Raw genomic sequence first — 17,624 nt, forward strand, 5'->3', positions numbered from 1 at the left:
CCTAAGAGTAGCCTTCCCTGACCTCCAAACAAGATGGCATCCCCCAATGCTCCCACAGTAATCTTCTTAACATTCCTTTCTTAGTATTTATCACAGCTGTTATTCCTAATCCAACACCTGCCTTTCTCATGAATCCATAAACTCCTCACCAGCAAGGACCTGTCTGTTCAGTTACTCTATTACTAGTGACTACTAAAGTACCTGGAATACATTAGGTGCTTAAAACATGAAAGTGGACTTAGTAAATTACAGTATATTAAAACTAGAGAAACAACTTTTGTAGCTCAAATAAACTTAAAAAGAAATGCACAGGGGCACCTGGGTGGCTCAGTGGGTTAAGCTTCTGCCTTCGGCTCAGGTCATGATCTCAGGGTCCTGGGATCAAGCCCCACATTGAGCTCTTTGCTCAGCAGGGAGCCTGCTTCCCTCTCTCTCTCTCTGCCTGCCTTTCTGCCTACTTGTGATCTCTGTCTGTCAAATAAATAAATAAAATCTTTAAAAAAAAAAAAAAAAGAAAGAAAGAAATGCACAATGCATTTGTTCATTCAATCCAGAGATCAAAATTCCATTCAAATCAATCTGTGGTTTGCGGTTAAAAAAAAAAAAATACTGCTATTTTACACAACTATATGTCCCACACCAAGATAAGGCTCTATCTAGATGTTGGACTTTTGGTTTACATTTGATTTAGCCTTATTCTCCCCGCACAGACTGTTTTATAACTAGTTCAAAGTGGTTAAAAGATTTCAGAGACTCATACACAAATGAAGAGTTTGATTTTATCCCTATGTACAAGCATTATAAAGGGGCGCCTGGGTGGCTCAGTGGGTTAAAGCCTCTGCCTTCAGCTCAGAGTCCTGGGATCGAACCCCGTATCAGGCTCTCTGCTCAGCAGGGAGTCTGCTTCCTCCTCTCTCTGCCTGCCTCTCTGCCTACTTGTGATCTCTGTCAAATAAATAAATAAATGATCTTTAAAAATATTTGTCAATCCTCCCCCCCAAAATTTGTTAACCCAAAGAACCAAAGACTTCTAAGAAGTTAGAAAAGAGGTTATGATACAACCAACTGAGGAATCTCAGTATTCAGAAGCTTTTCAAAAAGAAACCATATATGTTATTACCAAAATATTTTTGAACAGTTACCAGTTTTAAAGTAGCATACAACTATACAAGACTTCACTGATGCTTAATAAAACAACCTAACAAGTATAAAACCAATAAACTAAACATTTCCATGCAATAGTTATATAAAGGATTTTCAAGTATAACGAAATAGAATAAACACTTAAATAACTTTTAATTATAGAAAATCCTTGCTTCACTTTTAAGAAACAGCACAACTTACGTGGGGCTTAATCAATTGAAGAACAGAAAAAAAAGAAGGATGGCTATGAACCCAAAGTAAATCAAATCTAAGCTGGAGAACTTACCTCATGAAAGACCCAGCTGCACGTGCAATATTTTAGTATGAAATATAATTTACAATTGAGAAAGTGATTGATGGGTTTTTCTACTACTAAAATATAGGCAATTTCTGACATTTACTGTCTAAATCATCAACTCTAGAAACTCTGACATCAAAAGTCTATTTTTTGTGAACACATTTTGGCATTTTTAAAATTTATTTTTATTTTATTTTATTTTATTTTATTTTATTTTATTTTATTTCATTTTATTTTAAGTAGGCTGCATTCCCAATTTGGGACTTGAACTTACAACCCTCAGATTAACAGTCGCATGCCTGGCACACCAGAAAAGTACTTTTATACTCTTACTTCCATTCCCTTTTCAAAATGGGCAGAAGGAAGCTCAGCCTTTGAGGGGTTTTTTTGGTTTGTTTTTTGTTTTTGGTTACACTCATTCCATCTCTTCCACATAAAGCCTAGTTTAGTGCTTAAAAACATGTAAAATAAAAACGGTGTTTCAGATTGAAATACTATTGAAGAAGTAAAACTCAGAGCAATCATCAGTTCTCACCTTAGCTTTTTTTTTTTTTTTTAAGATTTTATTTATTTATTTAACAGAGAGATAGCAAGAAGGGGAATACAAGCAGGGGGAGTGGGAGAGGGAGAAGCAGGCTTCCCACCAAGCAGGGAGACTGATCCGGGGCTCCATCCCAGAACCCTGGGATCATGACCGGAGCCAAAGCAGATATTTAACGACTGAGCCACCCAGGTGCCCCTAAACAACTTTAAACTTTATTTCAAGAGAAGTGGTTTTTCATGGAATTCTTAAGAACGGACTTAGGGCTTAAAGAATCTTAACATTTCTGCATTCCCTTTCTTATTTAGGACACTTGGAAGCCAGGTGGAAGGAAATTTGCTTATATACTTAAGCATAAAACAAACAGCACAAAGAATGACTTTAATACACACACACACAGAGAGAGAGAGAGAGACTGTGCTAGTACTCAGAAATGCAAGTCATAAATGTCTAAGCAGAGCCCTTTCCAAGTATTTTCCTCTTTTCTCAGTTAACTGCTCTGTTCTGTAATTTATTAAAATATAGTGATCTGATTCTAGGGGATTAAGCCTTACTACATAATCAGGAGACCTAAACTCTACTTGATTATTTTTTAAAAGATGAAAAACAGGGGCACCTGGGTGGCTCAGTGGGTTAAGCCTCTGCCTTCGGCTCAGGTAATGATCTCAGGGTCCTGGGATCAAGTCCCGCATAGGGCTCTCTGCTTGGCAGGGAGCCTGCTTCCTCCTCTCTCTCTGCTTGACTCTCTGCCTACTTGTGATCTCTGTCTGTCAAATAAATAAATAAATAAAATCTTTGGGGAGAAAAAAGATGAAAAACAGATAATAAGTCTAGTCACAATGCACAAGGACAGCACACATTTTAGAGCTCACTATAGCCCAAAGTCATCCCAAAACCATATACACAATAAAGCTTGGTCTTCCAATGGACACACTGCTGTTTTACCATAGTCACTTCTCATTTGTATTACAAATTGTTATTAACTGAATAACCCATAATTTGTGTACCAATACAAATCCTATTTATGAGGGATTGTAGAGTACCAAAACTAACATTTTGTGTATGGTGGAGTAAGAAAGACTTAGCAGGAAATCTGTAACTACATCAACCAGGTCATTTTGTAGACCTTTGCAAGAAAACAAAAATAAAACTATCAGATCATCATCACATTTTTAACTAACGTATGTTATGACGTAATTACAGTGACCACATTTTGATTACGACATAATTACAATGACCACATTCTGTGGCACAAGTTCTTTTTTTTTTTTTTTTAAGATTTTATTTATTTGAAAGAGAGAGAGAGCACAAGCAGAGGGAGAGGCAGGCAGAGAGAGAGGGAGAAGCAGACTCCCCTTGAAGCAGCATGAGATCTCCTGGCTCCAGGTCCTTTGTTGAGAGAAGTAAGTAAGAAGTAAGTTCTCCTTCATCTGAATATCTATAGTATTTTTACCTATAAAGCACCATATCACATTTTCCTCTTATAAAACAGCTAACCCGTATCTTGCTGCCCCTATTAGGTCTATGTTTGATTTATGTTTCTACTACCCACAGCCTAAACTACGTAACCTTTAACTAGCAGTCAATAAATAAGTTTTTGGATTAATAAACAACAGCATGCACTCACATGCTCACACCCACTCACACACATAAACACACCAAAGGAAAGGGGCGGGGAGTCTGGGAATTTAGTTTTGCCATAAGCTCAATATGAATTATGTGATAGATAAAAACACAAAAATCTAATGATATAATAGAAATGTGGTATACAAACCAAAGGCAACCAGAATCTAAATTTTCCTTTAGGTAGTTACACTGTATTTGGAATATAGTATTAAATTTATTTTGAGGTAGTCACTAAAAACTTATGAAGGCTTAATGATTGCTTGTTATTTCATGGCACTAATAAAGAATGGGTAATTTAAAAATATCTGAAGGTAAGGGTCATAAAAATTTACATGAATTATTGCCACTAAAATTTTTATCTAGAAAAACAAACAGACCTTAAAAATGAAACTTTTTACCTCCTTTGAATCAAAGTAAGAGATTTTGTAACTTAAAAGTGCTTTTTTCCACAATGATCATTTCTTTTAATATGGAAAATAAATTAATCTAAGTAACACATTCATTTCCATGCATAAATACTTTGTTTCATAGCATTTGTTATCTGATTTTTCACCCATTATCTTTTTTTTTTTTAAAGATTTTATTTATTTGACAGACAGAGATCACAAGTAGGCAGAGAGGCAGGCAGAGAGAGAGAGAGAAGAGGAAGCAGGCTCCCTGCCAAGCAGAGAGCCCGACGTGGGGCTCGATCCCAGGACCCTTGGATCATGACCTGAGCCGAAGGCAGAGGCTTTAAATCACAGAGCCACCCAGGCACCCCATTAATATCTTTCTTAAGCATCTGTACATCCGTATACTTAAGCATAAGTACAAATAATAAACATTACTAAATAGTAGCCAAGATGTCTTCCTGTGAGGAACAAAAAACACAGATATAGAAAAATAAATATGAAATACATAAAAAGGAAGATAGAATGAATCAAATGCCAATGGTACATTTCACCTATTTAAAGGTTTCAAGGAAGGCATAAGTAAATCTTTAAAGAAGCAGAACTTGAACTGTACATTAAAAGATGATCAAGATTTAAGATAAATGACACAGAAAACAAACTGTTCATGGTATAGTCAGCAATTAGATCATTCTGGGTGAAAAAGACAGTTAATGTTGGGAAACAGAATAAAGTTCAGAAAAATAGACTAGAACTAATTTAGAAAGAATCTTGAAAGCCAAGTTAAGAAATCTGGCTTACAATCCTTAACTGAAGACTTTAGAGCAATAAGCTGACATGAAAAAGGAAGCATTTAAGGAAGAGTCATCTTGTAGAAGTCCATAGAATAGCTTTAATGATAAATGGAATGGAAGCTGGGAAACCTGTTAGGAGCTAAACAATAAATCAGGGTTACACCAGTAGGAAAAACACAAAAGGAATAGATTTACTAATTACAGCAAGCAAGGGAGAGAGTCTAAAAAAGAGTACTCCAAGATTTTGTATCTGAGTACCCCTAACGCACAGAAAGAAAAAAAATATGGGGTTTAAGTGAGCTAGATCTGGCTCAAATCTATGCTGTGTAACTCTAAAGAAATTATTAAACTTCTCCCAGCCTTAGTTTTCTCAGATACAAAAAGATATTTACCTTGTTTGGGTTTTGAGAAGTTACATAAGAAAACACATTAAGCATCTATGCACCTGGGACATCCCAGGCACTAAATGTGATTTTTACCATTCTCCCTTGGCTCCCTGTTCTTTATCCCTTAACAAATCAGAGAAATGAGAAGTCCAATAGGTAATCTGTCTACAACCTCATTTTAGAAATGATAAAATGGAGTTAGGGGTGCCTGAGTGGCGAGTCACTTAAGCATCTGCCTCTTGATTTTGGCTCAGGTCATGATTTCAGGGTCCTAAAATCAAGCCTCATGTTGGGCTCCACACTGGGCATGGAGCCTGCTTAGGATTCAGTCTCTCCCTCTCCTCCACCCCACTCCTGTGCTCGCTCTCTCTCTCTCTCTCTCTCTCTCAAAATAAATAAAATAAAATGAAATAAATTTTTTTAAAAACTGAGTTGAGAAATTAAATGACTAAATGACATAAAACGAGTTACTTTCACTGTTGGCCCAAGACAGATATATCAACCCATAAGACATATAAAAAGTAGTTGGAAATTATGAAAAAGAATCTTCTTTAGGAACACCTGGGTGGTGCCATCAGTTGAGCATCCAACTCTTGGTTTCAGCTCAGGTCATGATCTCAGGGTCATGAGATTAAGCCCTTTGCCCCGCGCTGTACTCAGCGCACAGTCTGCGCACAGTCTGCTTAAGATTTTAACTCCCTCTCCCTCTGTTCCTCCTGCCTGTGTTCTTTCAATCTCTCTCTCTAAAATAAATAACTCTTTTTAAAAATCCTCCAATAATATAATAGAGGACTAGATTTATAAATTTAAAAACGTTTAAGTTTGACTGTTTCCTTAATATAAAAAGAATAATCCATTTTAATAGAAAACATTTTTTTGCATATATGCCAAATTCTAGCATAGGCTGAATTTCCAAATGGGGACCTTTCCATTAGAGAAGGAAAATTTATGGTACAAAATTTCTTCTTTTAACTTAAATATAGGAAAACTTCAGCACAGCAATAAATTTACTCACCTTCCATGGGCATGGAAATTTAGACGTAAAAACTGGTCCTCATGTGAAACTGCTCTTTTGGCACGCTGGTGTTTTTGGTGTAGTGAATCCACATCATAAGATAATCCTTCATAATGTCTAATGTATTTATTTAAAGGATTTCCATACTGACCTATAAAAAATAGACAGTTCAAATTAGTATCATTCTGATGATCCATTCTAGTTTTAATATGGTTCCACGATTATTCAAATATCTACAAATACATATGAAACAACGGTCTCATTAATGTATTTTCACATACTTTTTTTTTAAAAACTTACTGTCATAGGAATTTCAACCACACACAAAAGTGTGAATGTTAGCCATAGGTTTGTCTTTGACGTCTTTTATCAGGTTAAGTTTTCTATGAATACTTCGTTGATAAAAACTATCAGGAACAGATGTTGACTTGTGTCACCTGGTCTTGCTGCACCTAGTAAGTTGATTATATGGATTTTTTCTTTTTAGCTTATTAATTATAAAGAATTAAATTGACTGATTTTCTAATATTAAACCAACTCCACGTTACTGAAATAAACCCTACTTGGTCATGGTGTATTACCTTTTACAGTCACAAGAGACACTGGTCTATAGCTTCCTTTTTTTGTACTATCTTTGCCAAGGCTTGATATTAGAGTAAAAGAGGAGTTGGAAAAGTATATCTCTTTTTCAATTTTATGCACACTTTTATATAGAATTGGTATTAGCTCCTCCTTAAATGTTTCATAGAGTTCACCATAAAGCCGTCTTGCCCTGAAGTTCTCTTTGTAAAAAGTTAATTAACTACAATTTCAATTTCATATATAAATAAAGAGCTATTCAGGTTATCTACTATTTTTTTTTTAAAGATTTATTTATTTATTTATTTGACAGACAGAGATCACAAGTAGGCTGAGAGGCAGGCAGGGAGAGAGGGGGAAGGAGGCTCCCTGCTGAACAGAAAGCCTGATGGACCCTTGTATCATGACCTGAGCTGAAGGCAGAGGCTTAACCCACTGAGCCACCCAGGCACCCTTAGGTTATCTAAAGTGAGCAGTAAGAATTTGTCCATTTTGCCTAAATTGTTAAAGTTACAGAAATAAATTTGTTCATAATATGCCCTTATTATACTTTTTATATCTTTTGAATCTGGGGTGATGTTACCTCTCTCATTCCTAATACTGGTAATCTATATCTTGTCTTTTTCATTCCTGATCAGGATGGCTAGAGATTGATTTTTACTGATCTTCTAAAAAAGAAAAGTAAAAAAAAACAAAAACAAAAAAAAAACTTTACTTTGATTTTCCCTCATTATTTTTGTTTTCTATTTGTTGGCTTTCACTTTGATCTTCATTTTTTTTCTGCTTACTTTGAGTCTAATTGTTCTTTCTTGTTTGTTTCCAAAGGTAATGTCACTGATTTAAGACTTACCTTCTCGGGGCGCCTGGGTGGCTCAGTGAGTTAAGCCGCTGCCTTCAGCCCAGGTCATGGTCTCAGGTCCTGGGATCGAGTCCCACATCGGGCTCTCTGCTCAGCAGGGAGCCTGCTTCCCTCTCTCTCTCTCTGCCTGCCACTCTATCTACCTGTGATCTCTCTCTGTCAAATAAGTAAATAAAATCTTAAAAAAAAAAAGACTTACCTTCTCAAAAAAAAAAAAAAAAAACTTAGCTTCTCTAACTCAGATGTTTACTGCTATAAATGTCCCCATTGTACAGCATTAGCAGCATCCCATAGATGTTGTTGTTACCACTTTCATTCTATTCAACATACTCTTGAATTTCCTTTTTGACCCTTGCAAGTCCTTTTAGAAGTCTGTTATTTACCTTCCAAATACTGAAGATTTTTCAAATACCTTTCTGTTACTGACTTCTAATTTAATCCCACTATAGCCAGAAAACTTGCTTTGTGGTATATATCAATCCTTTTAAAATCAGACACTTATATTTTATAATCCAGAATATGATCTTTGCCAATATTTCATGGGCACTTGAAAAGAATGTGTATTCTGCTGTTAACAGTAAGTACTCCAAAAATGTCAATCTCTGTTCTTATTGAGTCAGAGTATTCTATAAATGTCAACCAGGTCAAGTTGGTTGCTGAGGTTGTTCAAGTCTTCTATATCTTTAATGATTTCTATCTACCTCTTCTATTATCTATGATTGATGTATTGTCTATGATTGATTTTTTTTCTATTTCTTCTTGCAGTTCTTTGTTTCATTGATGTCTGAAGCTGTTATTACATACATAGATGTTAATGATTATCATGCCTTTTGGATTAATTCATCCTTTATCATTATCAGATGATCTTTATTCTTTGTAATATTCTATGTCCTAAAATCTACTTTGATATTAATATGGCCATTACCCTCTTTTTTGGGGACTAGCATAGTGTATCTTTTCCTATCCTTTTACTTTTAACCCATTTGTTTTTGTTTTGTTTTGTTTTTTTAGATTTTTATTTTATTATTTATTTGAGAGAGAAAGAGAGCATGAGCATGAGGGGAGAGGCAGAGGGAGAAGCAGACTCCTTATTGAGTGGAGAGCCCAGTGCTAAGTGGGGAGCCCAACATAGAGCAGGGAACCTGATGTGGCACTCGATTCCAGGAACCTAGGATCATGACCTAAGCCGAAGGAAGCTGCTTTACCAACTGAGCCACCCAGGTGCCCCTGGATTAATTATTTTTATGATTCCATTACTCTCTCTTCATTGGATTATCAGCAAAATCCTGTGTGGTTATTTCAGTAGTTGCTTTAAGGCTTTTAGTATATATCATTAACTTATCCCAGTCTACCATTAACAGTTCAGGTACAAGAACCTGACATTATTATACCTCCACTTCCCTCCTGCTGGCCTTTAGAGGTTATTGCCATTGTATATTTTACTTTTTATAAATCTCACAATATATTGTTATTGTTTTGGTTGAAACAGACAATTATCTTTTAATGAGGCTTAAATAACAAGGAAAAAATCTCCTAATTAACATTTCCAGGGTTCTTTATTTCTTTATGTGAATCCATATTTCCATCTGGTATCATTTTCCTTCTGATTTTCTCTAGCACTTCTTCTGCTGTTAAACTCTTCCAACTTTCATATGTCTGAAAGTCTTTATTTTGTCTTCATTTTTGAAAGATATTTTCACTGGGCATTCCAGGCTGTCAGGTTTGTATTTTTTCTTTAAATACTTTAAAAGTGTTGCTCTACCATCTTTTCACTTGTATTCCTTCTGAGAAGAAATCTGTCATCCTTATCTTTCCTCCTCTGAATATAATGTATCTTTTCCTCCCTAATTTGCTTTTAAGATTTTCTTCTTTATCACTGGCTCTGAGCAATTTGATTACGATGTGTTTCTTATTTCTTGAGCTTTATTTCAGTGAAATTCCTGGACAGTTTTTCAAACTTATTTCTCCAATTTTTTTTTTTTTAACTCTTTCCACCCTTCCCCAGAAGGACTCGAATTACAAGTATATCAGGTCGCTTAAACTTTTCCCACAGTCAACTGCTGGCTTTCCTTATTCATTAAAAATTCTTTCTTCTCTTCATTTTGAATTGTTTCTACCGCTATATCTTCTAGTTCACTAATATTCTACAATATCTAATCTGTTGTTAATGCCATCCACTGCATTTTCCACTGAAAACAGTATAATTTTCATCTCTAGAAGTTAAAATTTCTGTTTTATATTTTCTATGTCTATACTTAACTTTTTAAATACATGAAATAAAGCTATAATACTCTTTTAATGTTCTTGTCAGTTAATCCTAATACCTGTGTCACTTCCAGGTTGATTCCAATTAATTGTTTATTGCTCTCATTAGAGACTGCTGTTCTCCTGCTTCAGAGCACGCCTTATAATCTTTCATCAAATGGATGCCAGACATTGCAAATTTCACTGTTCTAAGACTTTTTTGTATTTTCATAAACATTCTCAGACTTTGTTACAAGAGAAAATATAGTTACATGGAAAAAGTTCAAGCCTTTTGGGTCTTGCATTTATGATTTGTTGGGGGGTCAGGAACAGTGTTCGGTGTAGGATTAATTATTCCCCACTATTTTTTTTTAAGATTTTATTTATTTATTTGACAGAGAGAGACTGGGAGAAAGGGAATACAACCAGGGGGAGTGGGAGAGGGAGAAGCAGTCTTCCCGCTGAGCAGAAAGCCTGATGCAGGGCTCGATCCCAGGACGCTGAGACCAAGACCTGAGCCGAAGGCAGATGCTTAATGACTGAGTCCCCAAGCACCCCATTCCCTACTATTGAAGCAAGACCTATTTGAGTGGTCTACCCCATTGCTCCACAAATTATGAGTTTTTTTCAGTCTAGCCAGTGAGAAGAGGCACATTTCCTGCTCTGTGTGAACACAGGGCACTCTTTCTTTCCCTGGCCTCAGGTAGTTTCTTCACAGGTATGCACTGATCAAAACTCTGCCAAACATTAGGGGAACCCTTTGCAGATCTCAGGAATTCTCTCTCTATGCAGTGCTTTTCACTCTGATGTTCTGTGAACTCTAGTTGCTTTGGTCACCCCCTCCCCCCAACCCTCAGTTTCATCTCCTCAACTCAGAGTTAACTGGCCTCCATCTAGGTTCCCTCCCATATCACTGCAGATGGAAATTTTCTGAAGATAGAAAGCTGAAGAAATCATAGGTCTTGGCTCATTCGTTTCCCCTCTCTCAGGGATCATCGTCCTTTATGATCTGGAGACTAGTGTCTTTCAAAGCTGTGGTTTCTCTGGTTTTTGTTTTTTCCTGAGTTTCCTTAGTTCGTTTCAGGCAGAGGGATAAATCTGTTCCTGGTTTCTCCATCTTCACCATGAGCAGAAGTCAAAAGAAGTGATTCCTTAAGGTATCAGAATTTCTTTCTAGGGGCGCCTGGATGGCTCAGTGGGTTAAGCCGCTGCCTTCGGCTCAGGTTATGATCTCAGGGTCCTGGGATCGAGTCCCGCATCGAGCTCTCTGCTCAGCGGGGAGCCTGCTTCCCTCTCTCTCTCTATGCCTGCCTCTCTGCCTGCTTGTGATCTCTCTCTGTCAAATAAATAAATAAAATCTTTAAAAAAAAAAAAAAAGAATTTCTTTCTAAAGAAAACTGCCTTCTTTTATAAAACAGAACACCAAAATTTAAAAAAAAAAAAACTACAATGGTTTATCTAATGTATTCCATAAAGCCCAAGTGTCCATCGCAAATTTTCTATACATATGCAAGTCAGTGGGTAGTCATTATACAGCTAAGGACACAAATTCTTACATCAAATCATCTGGGTTTAAGTTCTGAAGACTGTGCACAAGGTAAATATATTTAACACTACTGAGCTGTACACTCAGAAATGGTTAAGCTAAAAAATTTTATGGTAAACATTTTTTTTACTAGAATAAAAAAATTATCTGGTTTAAATACCATTACCTTCATTTATTAGCTTGTTGCCCTCATCAAATGGAACACTCAGCTTCAGTGCCCCATCCTTAAAACTGGAGAGAAGCAGAATACCTCTCTCTTAAGGCTATTTGGATTATGATTTAAGCCACGTGTGGTAATTAGCAAAGTGCCTACAATACCATGGAGCCTCAATAAATTATTCAACATCATCTCCTCCATCTCTTCCTCTACTTCCTCTTCCCACACTTGCCTTTGAGACCTACATGCACAAATTGAGGCCATAAATTGAGGAATAAACACAGAACTGGGTTTCATTCTGATACTTCCTACCCATGACTAGATGAGATGGGTAATTATTTAACTTTTTTAAAATCTCAGAGTTCCTATCTGTAAAACAGAGACAAAGACTACCTTAAATGCATGTAACCTGCTTAGCACAAAGGCTGGCATTAAAGGGTCATTTAATGTAAACTATTATTGAGTCACTTCACTGTCCTCTTAAATGCACTGCTCTTAAGAGAGACGACAAGAAAGGAGTCCTAAACTAGAATCCAAAAATATCTTTGCAACTAACAAAGAAAATACAATGAACTCAGGATATAAGAGATGATAATGCCTGCTAGTATGAAACTTTTAAAAATCAAGACTAAATAATGGAATCTGATATTATGCATTTTCCATATTCTTTAGAAATATTTTTAACTTTATACTTGGGTTTTAAAAAACACCCCACACAAGAGAAAATATCAAGAAGAAATCAAGAATGAGGAAGTGGTAGTATGAGAACTTTTGGGTAGTTTCTTTCATTTTGAAAATCAATGTGGGATTTCCATTGGATAACTGAGTTGTATTTAAGTGGACTGAGTAGCCACAGCACACACTTGGCTTTGCAAAGTTACTGCTTTCCCTCCTTTTTCAACATCAAAAAAGTCAACTTTTTAAGTCACAGTTCAGATAAAGTGTTCTGCCACTTTTAATAACTTAAAATAATTAACTACTGGTGTTCTGGTGACATGTGATAAAAACTCAATTATTTGCATGGATGGAACTCTACTGGGAGAGTTATCAGTCATCTTTTCTCTGTTCCACACACAAAGGAATTTTCTAAGGGATGATAATGTTTACTTTCACTGATAAAGGATCTGAGTAATGATTTTCTGAATCTTTATAATTGAGATAAAACATGATTCACAGATTTTAACTGGTAAAGTTAAAAATGCTACCAAGGAACATAACAGTTTTCAAGTCCATGTCATTATCCTCTTCTCCATAAAACCTTTTCTATGTTAACTATACCGAAATATCAGTATTTATGAGAAGATCTCAGTAATTTATAAAAAAAAAAAATCACTAAAGTTAAGATAATGTATTGAAACTATTTTTAATTTATATACCCCAATACAAAGGGGGATCCATGGCAAAAAGAATTCAACTAAGAAGGAAACAAAAAATATTTGGAGGTAATCCTGGACAAAGTGGAATCAATCTTAGATAAGATTAAGGAAATCTTGTTAATATTCTTCAGGACAGGGGCACCTGGGTGGATCTGTTGGTTAGGCAACTGCCTGCAGCTCAGGTCATGATCCTGGAGTCTCAGGATACAGTCAGGAACTGGCTCCCTGTTTGGTGGGGAGTCTACTTCTCTCCCTTTGACCTTCCCCCTCTCATGCTCTCTCTGTCTCCTTTCTCTCAAATAAATAAAATCTTTAAAAACATATATATATTCTTCAGTTCATCAGCACTGTAGGTATATACAAGAATACTCTGAATTTTTGAAGATATATTTTAACATATTTAGGGGTAAAGTGACATGCATAATTTTCATTGAAGTGATTCCAAGTAGGAGAAAAAGAGAAAGGATGCAAATTGTTAAATAAGTTTCCACTTCTGGCTTTAATGGAGAAAAGGGACTGAATTTAACCTACCACCACCATAAGCAATTAGAAAACTGAACATAAGAAGATTTACAATTGGCTCAACTCACTAATTACAAGCAGTTTCCAGGCCAATGTGCAGGGTGGAAGAACCCAAGCAGTCTGAGGGTCTCAATGAATGGAGGAGCCAGATACCTGCATTCAAAGAGGTCAGGCATTCAGAACTTGTGGGTCGAGTGCAAGGAAAAGCTACACAGAGAGGGAGCTATAAGACCTAAAAAGGAGTCCCCTTTTGGGGGACTGAGTACTAATCTGAACATGTGAGAGAATAAACTATCACAGGCCAGAAAAATAAACCAAACACAAAAAAAGTCAGCAGAACAATCTTCAAAAGCCAATAAAGGTGATCACCAGACCAGTCCTATAAGAAATATTGAAAGGGGTCCTCTAAGCAAAGAGAGAGCCCAAAAGTAACACAAGAGACAATATACAGTAACAGTCACCTTTCAGACAATACAATGGCACTAAATTCCTATCTTTCAATAGTACCCTGAATGTAAATGGGCTAAAGGTCCCAATCAAAAGTCACAGGATATCAGACTGGATAAAAAAGTAAGACCCATGAATATGTTGTCTGCAAGAGACTCATTTTAGACCCCAAAAAATCTCCAGATTGAAAATGGGGGGTGGAAAACAATTTATCATGCTAATGGACAGCAAAAGAAAGATGGGGTGGCAATCCTTATATCAGACAAATTAGATTTTAAACTAAAGACTGTAATAAGCGATGAGGAAGGACACTATAATTAAAAGGAATATCCAACAAGAAGATCTAATAATTGTAAATATTTATGCCCCTAACATGGGAGCAGCCAATTATACAAGCCAATTAATAACAAAATCAAAGAAACACATCAACAATAATACAATAGGGGATGGGTGAGCCTGGTGGTGGGAATTAAGAAGGGCACGTACTGCATGGAGCACTGGGTGTGGTACATAATCAATGAATCTTGGAACACTGAAAAAATAAAATTAACAATAATACAACAGGAGGGGACTCTAACACCCCCCTCACTGCAATGGAAAGATCATCAAAGAAAAAGATAAACAAGGAAATAAGGGCTTTGAATGACACATTGGACCAGATGGACTTCACAGATATATTCAGCATATTCCATCCGAAAGCAAAAGAATACACATTCTTCTCTAGTGCACATGGAACATTCTCCAGAAGGATCACATGCTGCATCACAAATCAAGTCTCAACTAGTAACAAAAGATTGGGATCATTCCCTGCTTATTTTTGGACCACAATGCTTTGAAATGGAAACTCAATCACAATAGAGAAGTTGGGAAGAAATCAAATATATATGGAGGCTAAAGAGTTTCCTACTAAAGAATGAATGGGTCAACCAGGAAATTAAAGAATAATTTTTAAAATTCATGGAAACAAACAAAAATGAAAACACAACTGTTCAAAATCTGTGGGATACAGCACAGGCAGCCCTAAGAGTGAAGTATATATCACCACAAGCACTTCTCAAGAAACAAGAAAGGTCTCAAATACACAACCTGACCCTGTGCCTAAAGGAGCCGGAAAAAGAACAGCAAATAAAGCCTAAACCCAGTAGGAGAAGAGAATTAATAAACATTAGCTCAGACAGAAATCAATGAAATAGGAACCCAAAGAATAGTAGAACCTATCAAGGAGGTTAACTAGGAGCTGGGTCTCTAAAAGAATTAATAAGATTAATAAAGCCCCAGCCAGACTTATCAAAAAGAGAAAGGACCCAAATAAATAAAATCAAGAATGAAAGAGGAGCGATCACAACCAACACTAAAGAAATACAAACAATTATAAGAACACATTATAAGTAACTATATTCCAACAAAATGGACAATCTGGAAGAAATGGATGCATTCCTAGAGACAGATGAGCTACCAAAAGTGAACCAGGAAGAAATAGAAAACCTGAAGAGACCCATAACCAACAAGGAAATTGAAGCAGTAATCAAAAATCTCCCAACAAACAAGAGCCCAGGGCCAGATGCCTTCCCAGGAGAACCCTAACAAACATTTAAAGCATTAACACCTATTGTTCTGAAACTGTTCCAAAAAACAGAAATGGAAGAAAAACTCCCCAAACTCTTTTTATGAGTCCAGCATTACCTTGATCCCAAAACATGACAAAGACCCCACCAAAAAGGAGAATTACTGAACAATATCCCTGATTAACATGGATGCAAAAACTCCAAGATACTAGCCAATAGGATCCAACAGTACATTAAAAAGATTATTCACCACAACCAAGTGGGATTTACTCCTGGGCTGCAAAGATGGTTCAAAATCCACAAATCAATCAATGTGATACACGTTAATAAAAGACAAGATAAGAATCATATGATCCTCTCAATAGATGCAGAAAAACCATTTGACAAAGTATTACATCCTTTCTTGATTAAAACTCTTCACAGTGTAGGGGTACAAGGTACATACCCCAATATCCTAAAAGATATCTATGAAAAACCCAGGGTGACTATCATTCTCAATGGGGAAAAACTGAAAGCTTTTCACCTAAGGTCAGGAACACAGCAGGGATGTCCACTATCACCACTACTGTCCAACACAGTTGTAGAAGTCCTATCCTCAGCAATGAGACAACACAAAGAAATAGGTATTCGAATTGGCAAAGAAGTCAAACTCTCTTAGCAGATGATAGACTATTTTATGTAGAAAAACCACAAGACTCCATCCCGAAACTGCTAGAACTCAAACAGGAATTCAGTGAAATGGCAGGATATAAAAATCAATGCACAGAAATCAGTTGCATTTCTATACAACAACAACAAGACAGATGAAAAGCAAAATTAAGGAGTCGATCCCATTTACAGTTGCACCTAAACCATAAGACACCTAGGAATAAATCTAATCAAAGAAGCAAAGTCAAAGGATCTGTACTCAGAAAACTATAGAACATCCATGAAAGAAATTGAGGAAGACCAAAAAAAAAGGGGGGGGGACATTCCATGCTCATGGACTGGAAGAACAAATATTGTTAAAATGTCTATGCTACCTAGGGTAATCTATACATTCAATGCAATCCCTTTCAAAATGCCACTGACTTTTTTCACAGAACTGGAACAAATAACCCCAAAATTTGTATGGAACCTAGAAAGGATCCCGAAAACTCAAAAGGAATGTTAAGAAAGAAAACTAAAGCCGGTGCATCACATTCCTGGACTTCAAGATCTATTACAAAGCTGTAATCATTAAGGTAATATGGCGCTGGTACAAAAACAGACACATTGATCAATGGAACAGAAGACAACTCAGAAATGGACCCTCAACTCTATCTTCAACTAATCTTTGACAAAGCAGGAAAGAATATCCAATGGAAAAAAAGACAGTCTCTTCAACAAATGGTGTGGGGAAAATTGGACAGACACATGCAGAAGAATGAAACTGAATCTTTTCCTTATACCATACACAAAAATAGATGAAATGGATGCAATGGATGAATGAAAGATGGATGAAAATGGGTGAATGGATGAAATGGATGGAATGAAATGGCTGGATGGATGGATGAAATGGATGAAAGACCTAAATGTGTAACAGGAATCCAACAAAATCCTTGAGGAGCACACAGGCAGCAACCTCTTTGACTTCAGCTGCAGCAACTTCTTGCTAGACACTTCTCCAAAGGCAAGGGAAACAAAGGCAAAAATGAACTATTTGGACTTCATCAAGATAAAAAGCTTTTGCACAGCAAAGAAATAGTCAACAAAACCAAAAGACAACTGGCAGAATGGGTCAGAGTATTTGCAAATTTCCTATCAAATAAAGGCTAGCATCCAAAATCTATAAATAACTTATCAAACTCAACACCCAAGGAACAAATAATCCAATCAAGAAATGGACAGAAGACATGAACAGATATTTCTGCAAAGAAGACATTCAAATGGCCAAAAGACACATGAAAAAGTGCTCAACATCACTCAGTACGAGAGAAATACAAATCAAAATCACATGAGATACCACCTCACACCAGTCAGAATGGCTAAAATTAACAAGTCGGCAAACAGCAGATGTTGATGAGGATGAGGAGAACGGGGAACCTTCCTACATTGTTGGTGGGAATGCAAGTTGGTCCAGCCACTCTGGAAAACATTATGGAGGTTCCTCAAGAAG

General features: G+C 36.4%; 1 protein-coding gene across 1 annotated transcript in view; it reads right to left on the reverse strand.

The window, feature by feature from the left end:
* The window catches only part of ADAM10 (ADAM metallopeptidase domain 10), a 134,995-nt gene that overhangs the window by 92,930 nt on the left and 24,441 nt on the right, over window positions 1-17,624 (reverse strand). Inside the window, exon 2 of the mRNA XM_046009157.1 lies at window positions 6,193-6,343. Within this exon, the coding sequence (XP_045865113.1) occupies window positions 6,193-6,343 (151 nt within the window). The remainder of the gene's footprint in view (window positions 1-6,192; window positions 6,344-17,624) is intronic.

The sequence above is a fragment of the Meles meles genome, chromosome 6 (assembly GCF_922984935.1).
Source record: "Meles meles chromosome 6, mMelMel3.1 paternal haplotype, whole genome shotgun sequence".
Taxonomy (NCBI): Eukaryota; Metazoa; Chordata; class Mammalia; order Carnivora; family Mustelidae; genus Meles; species Meles meles.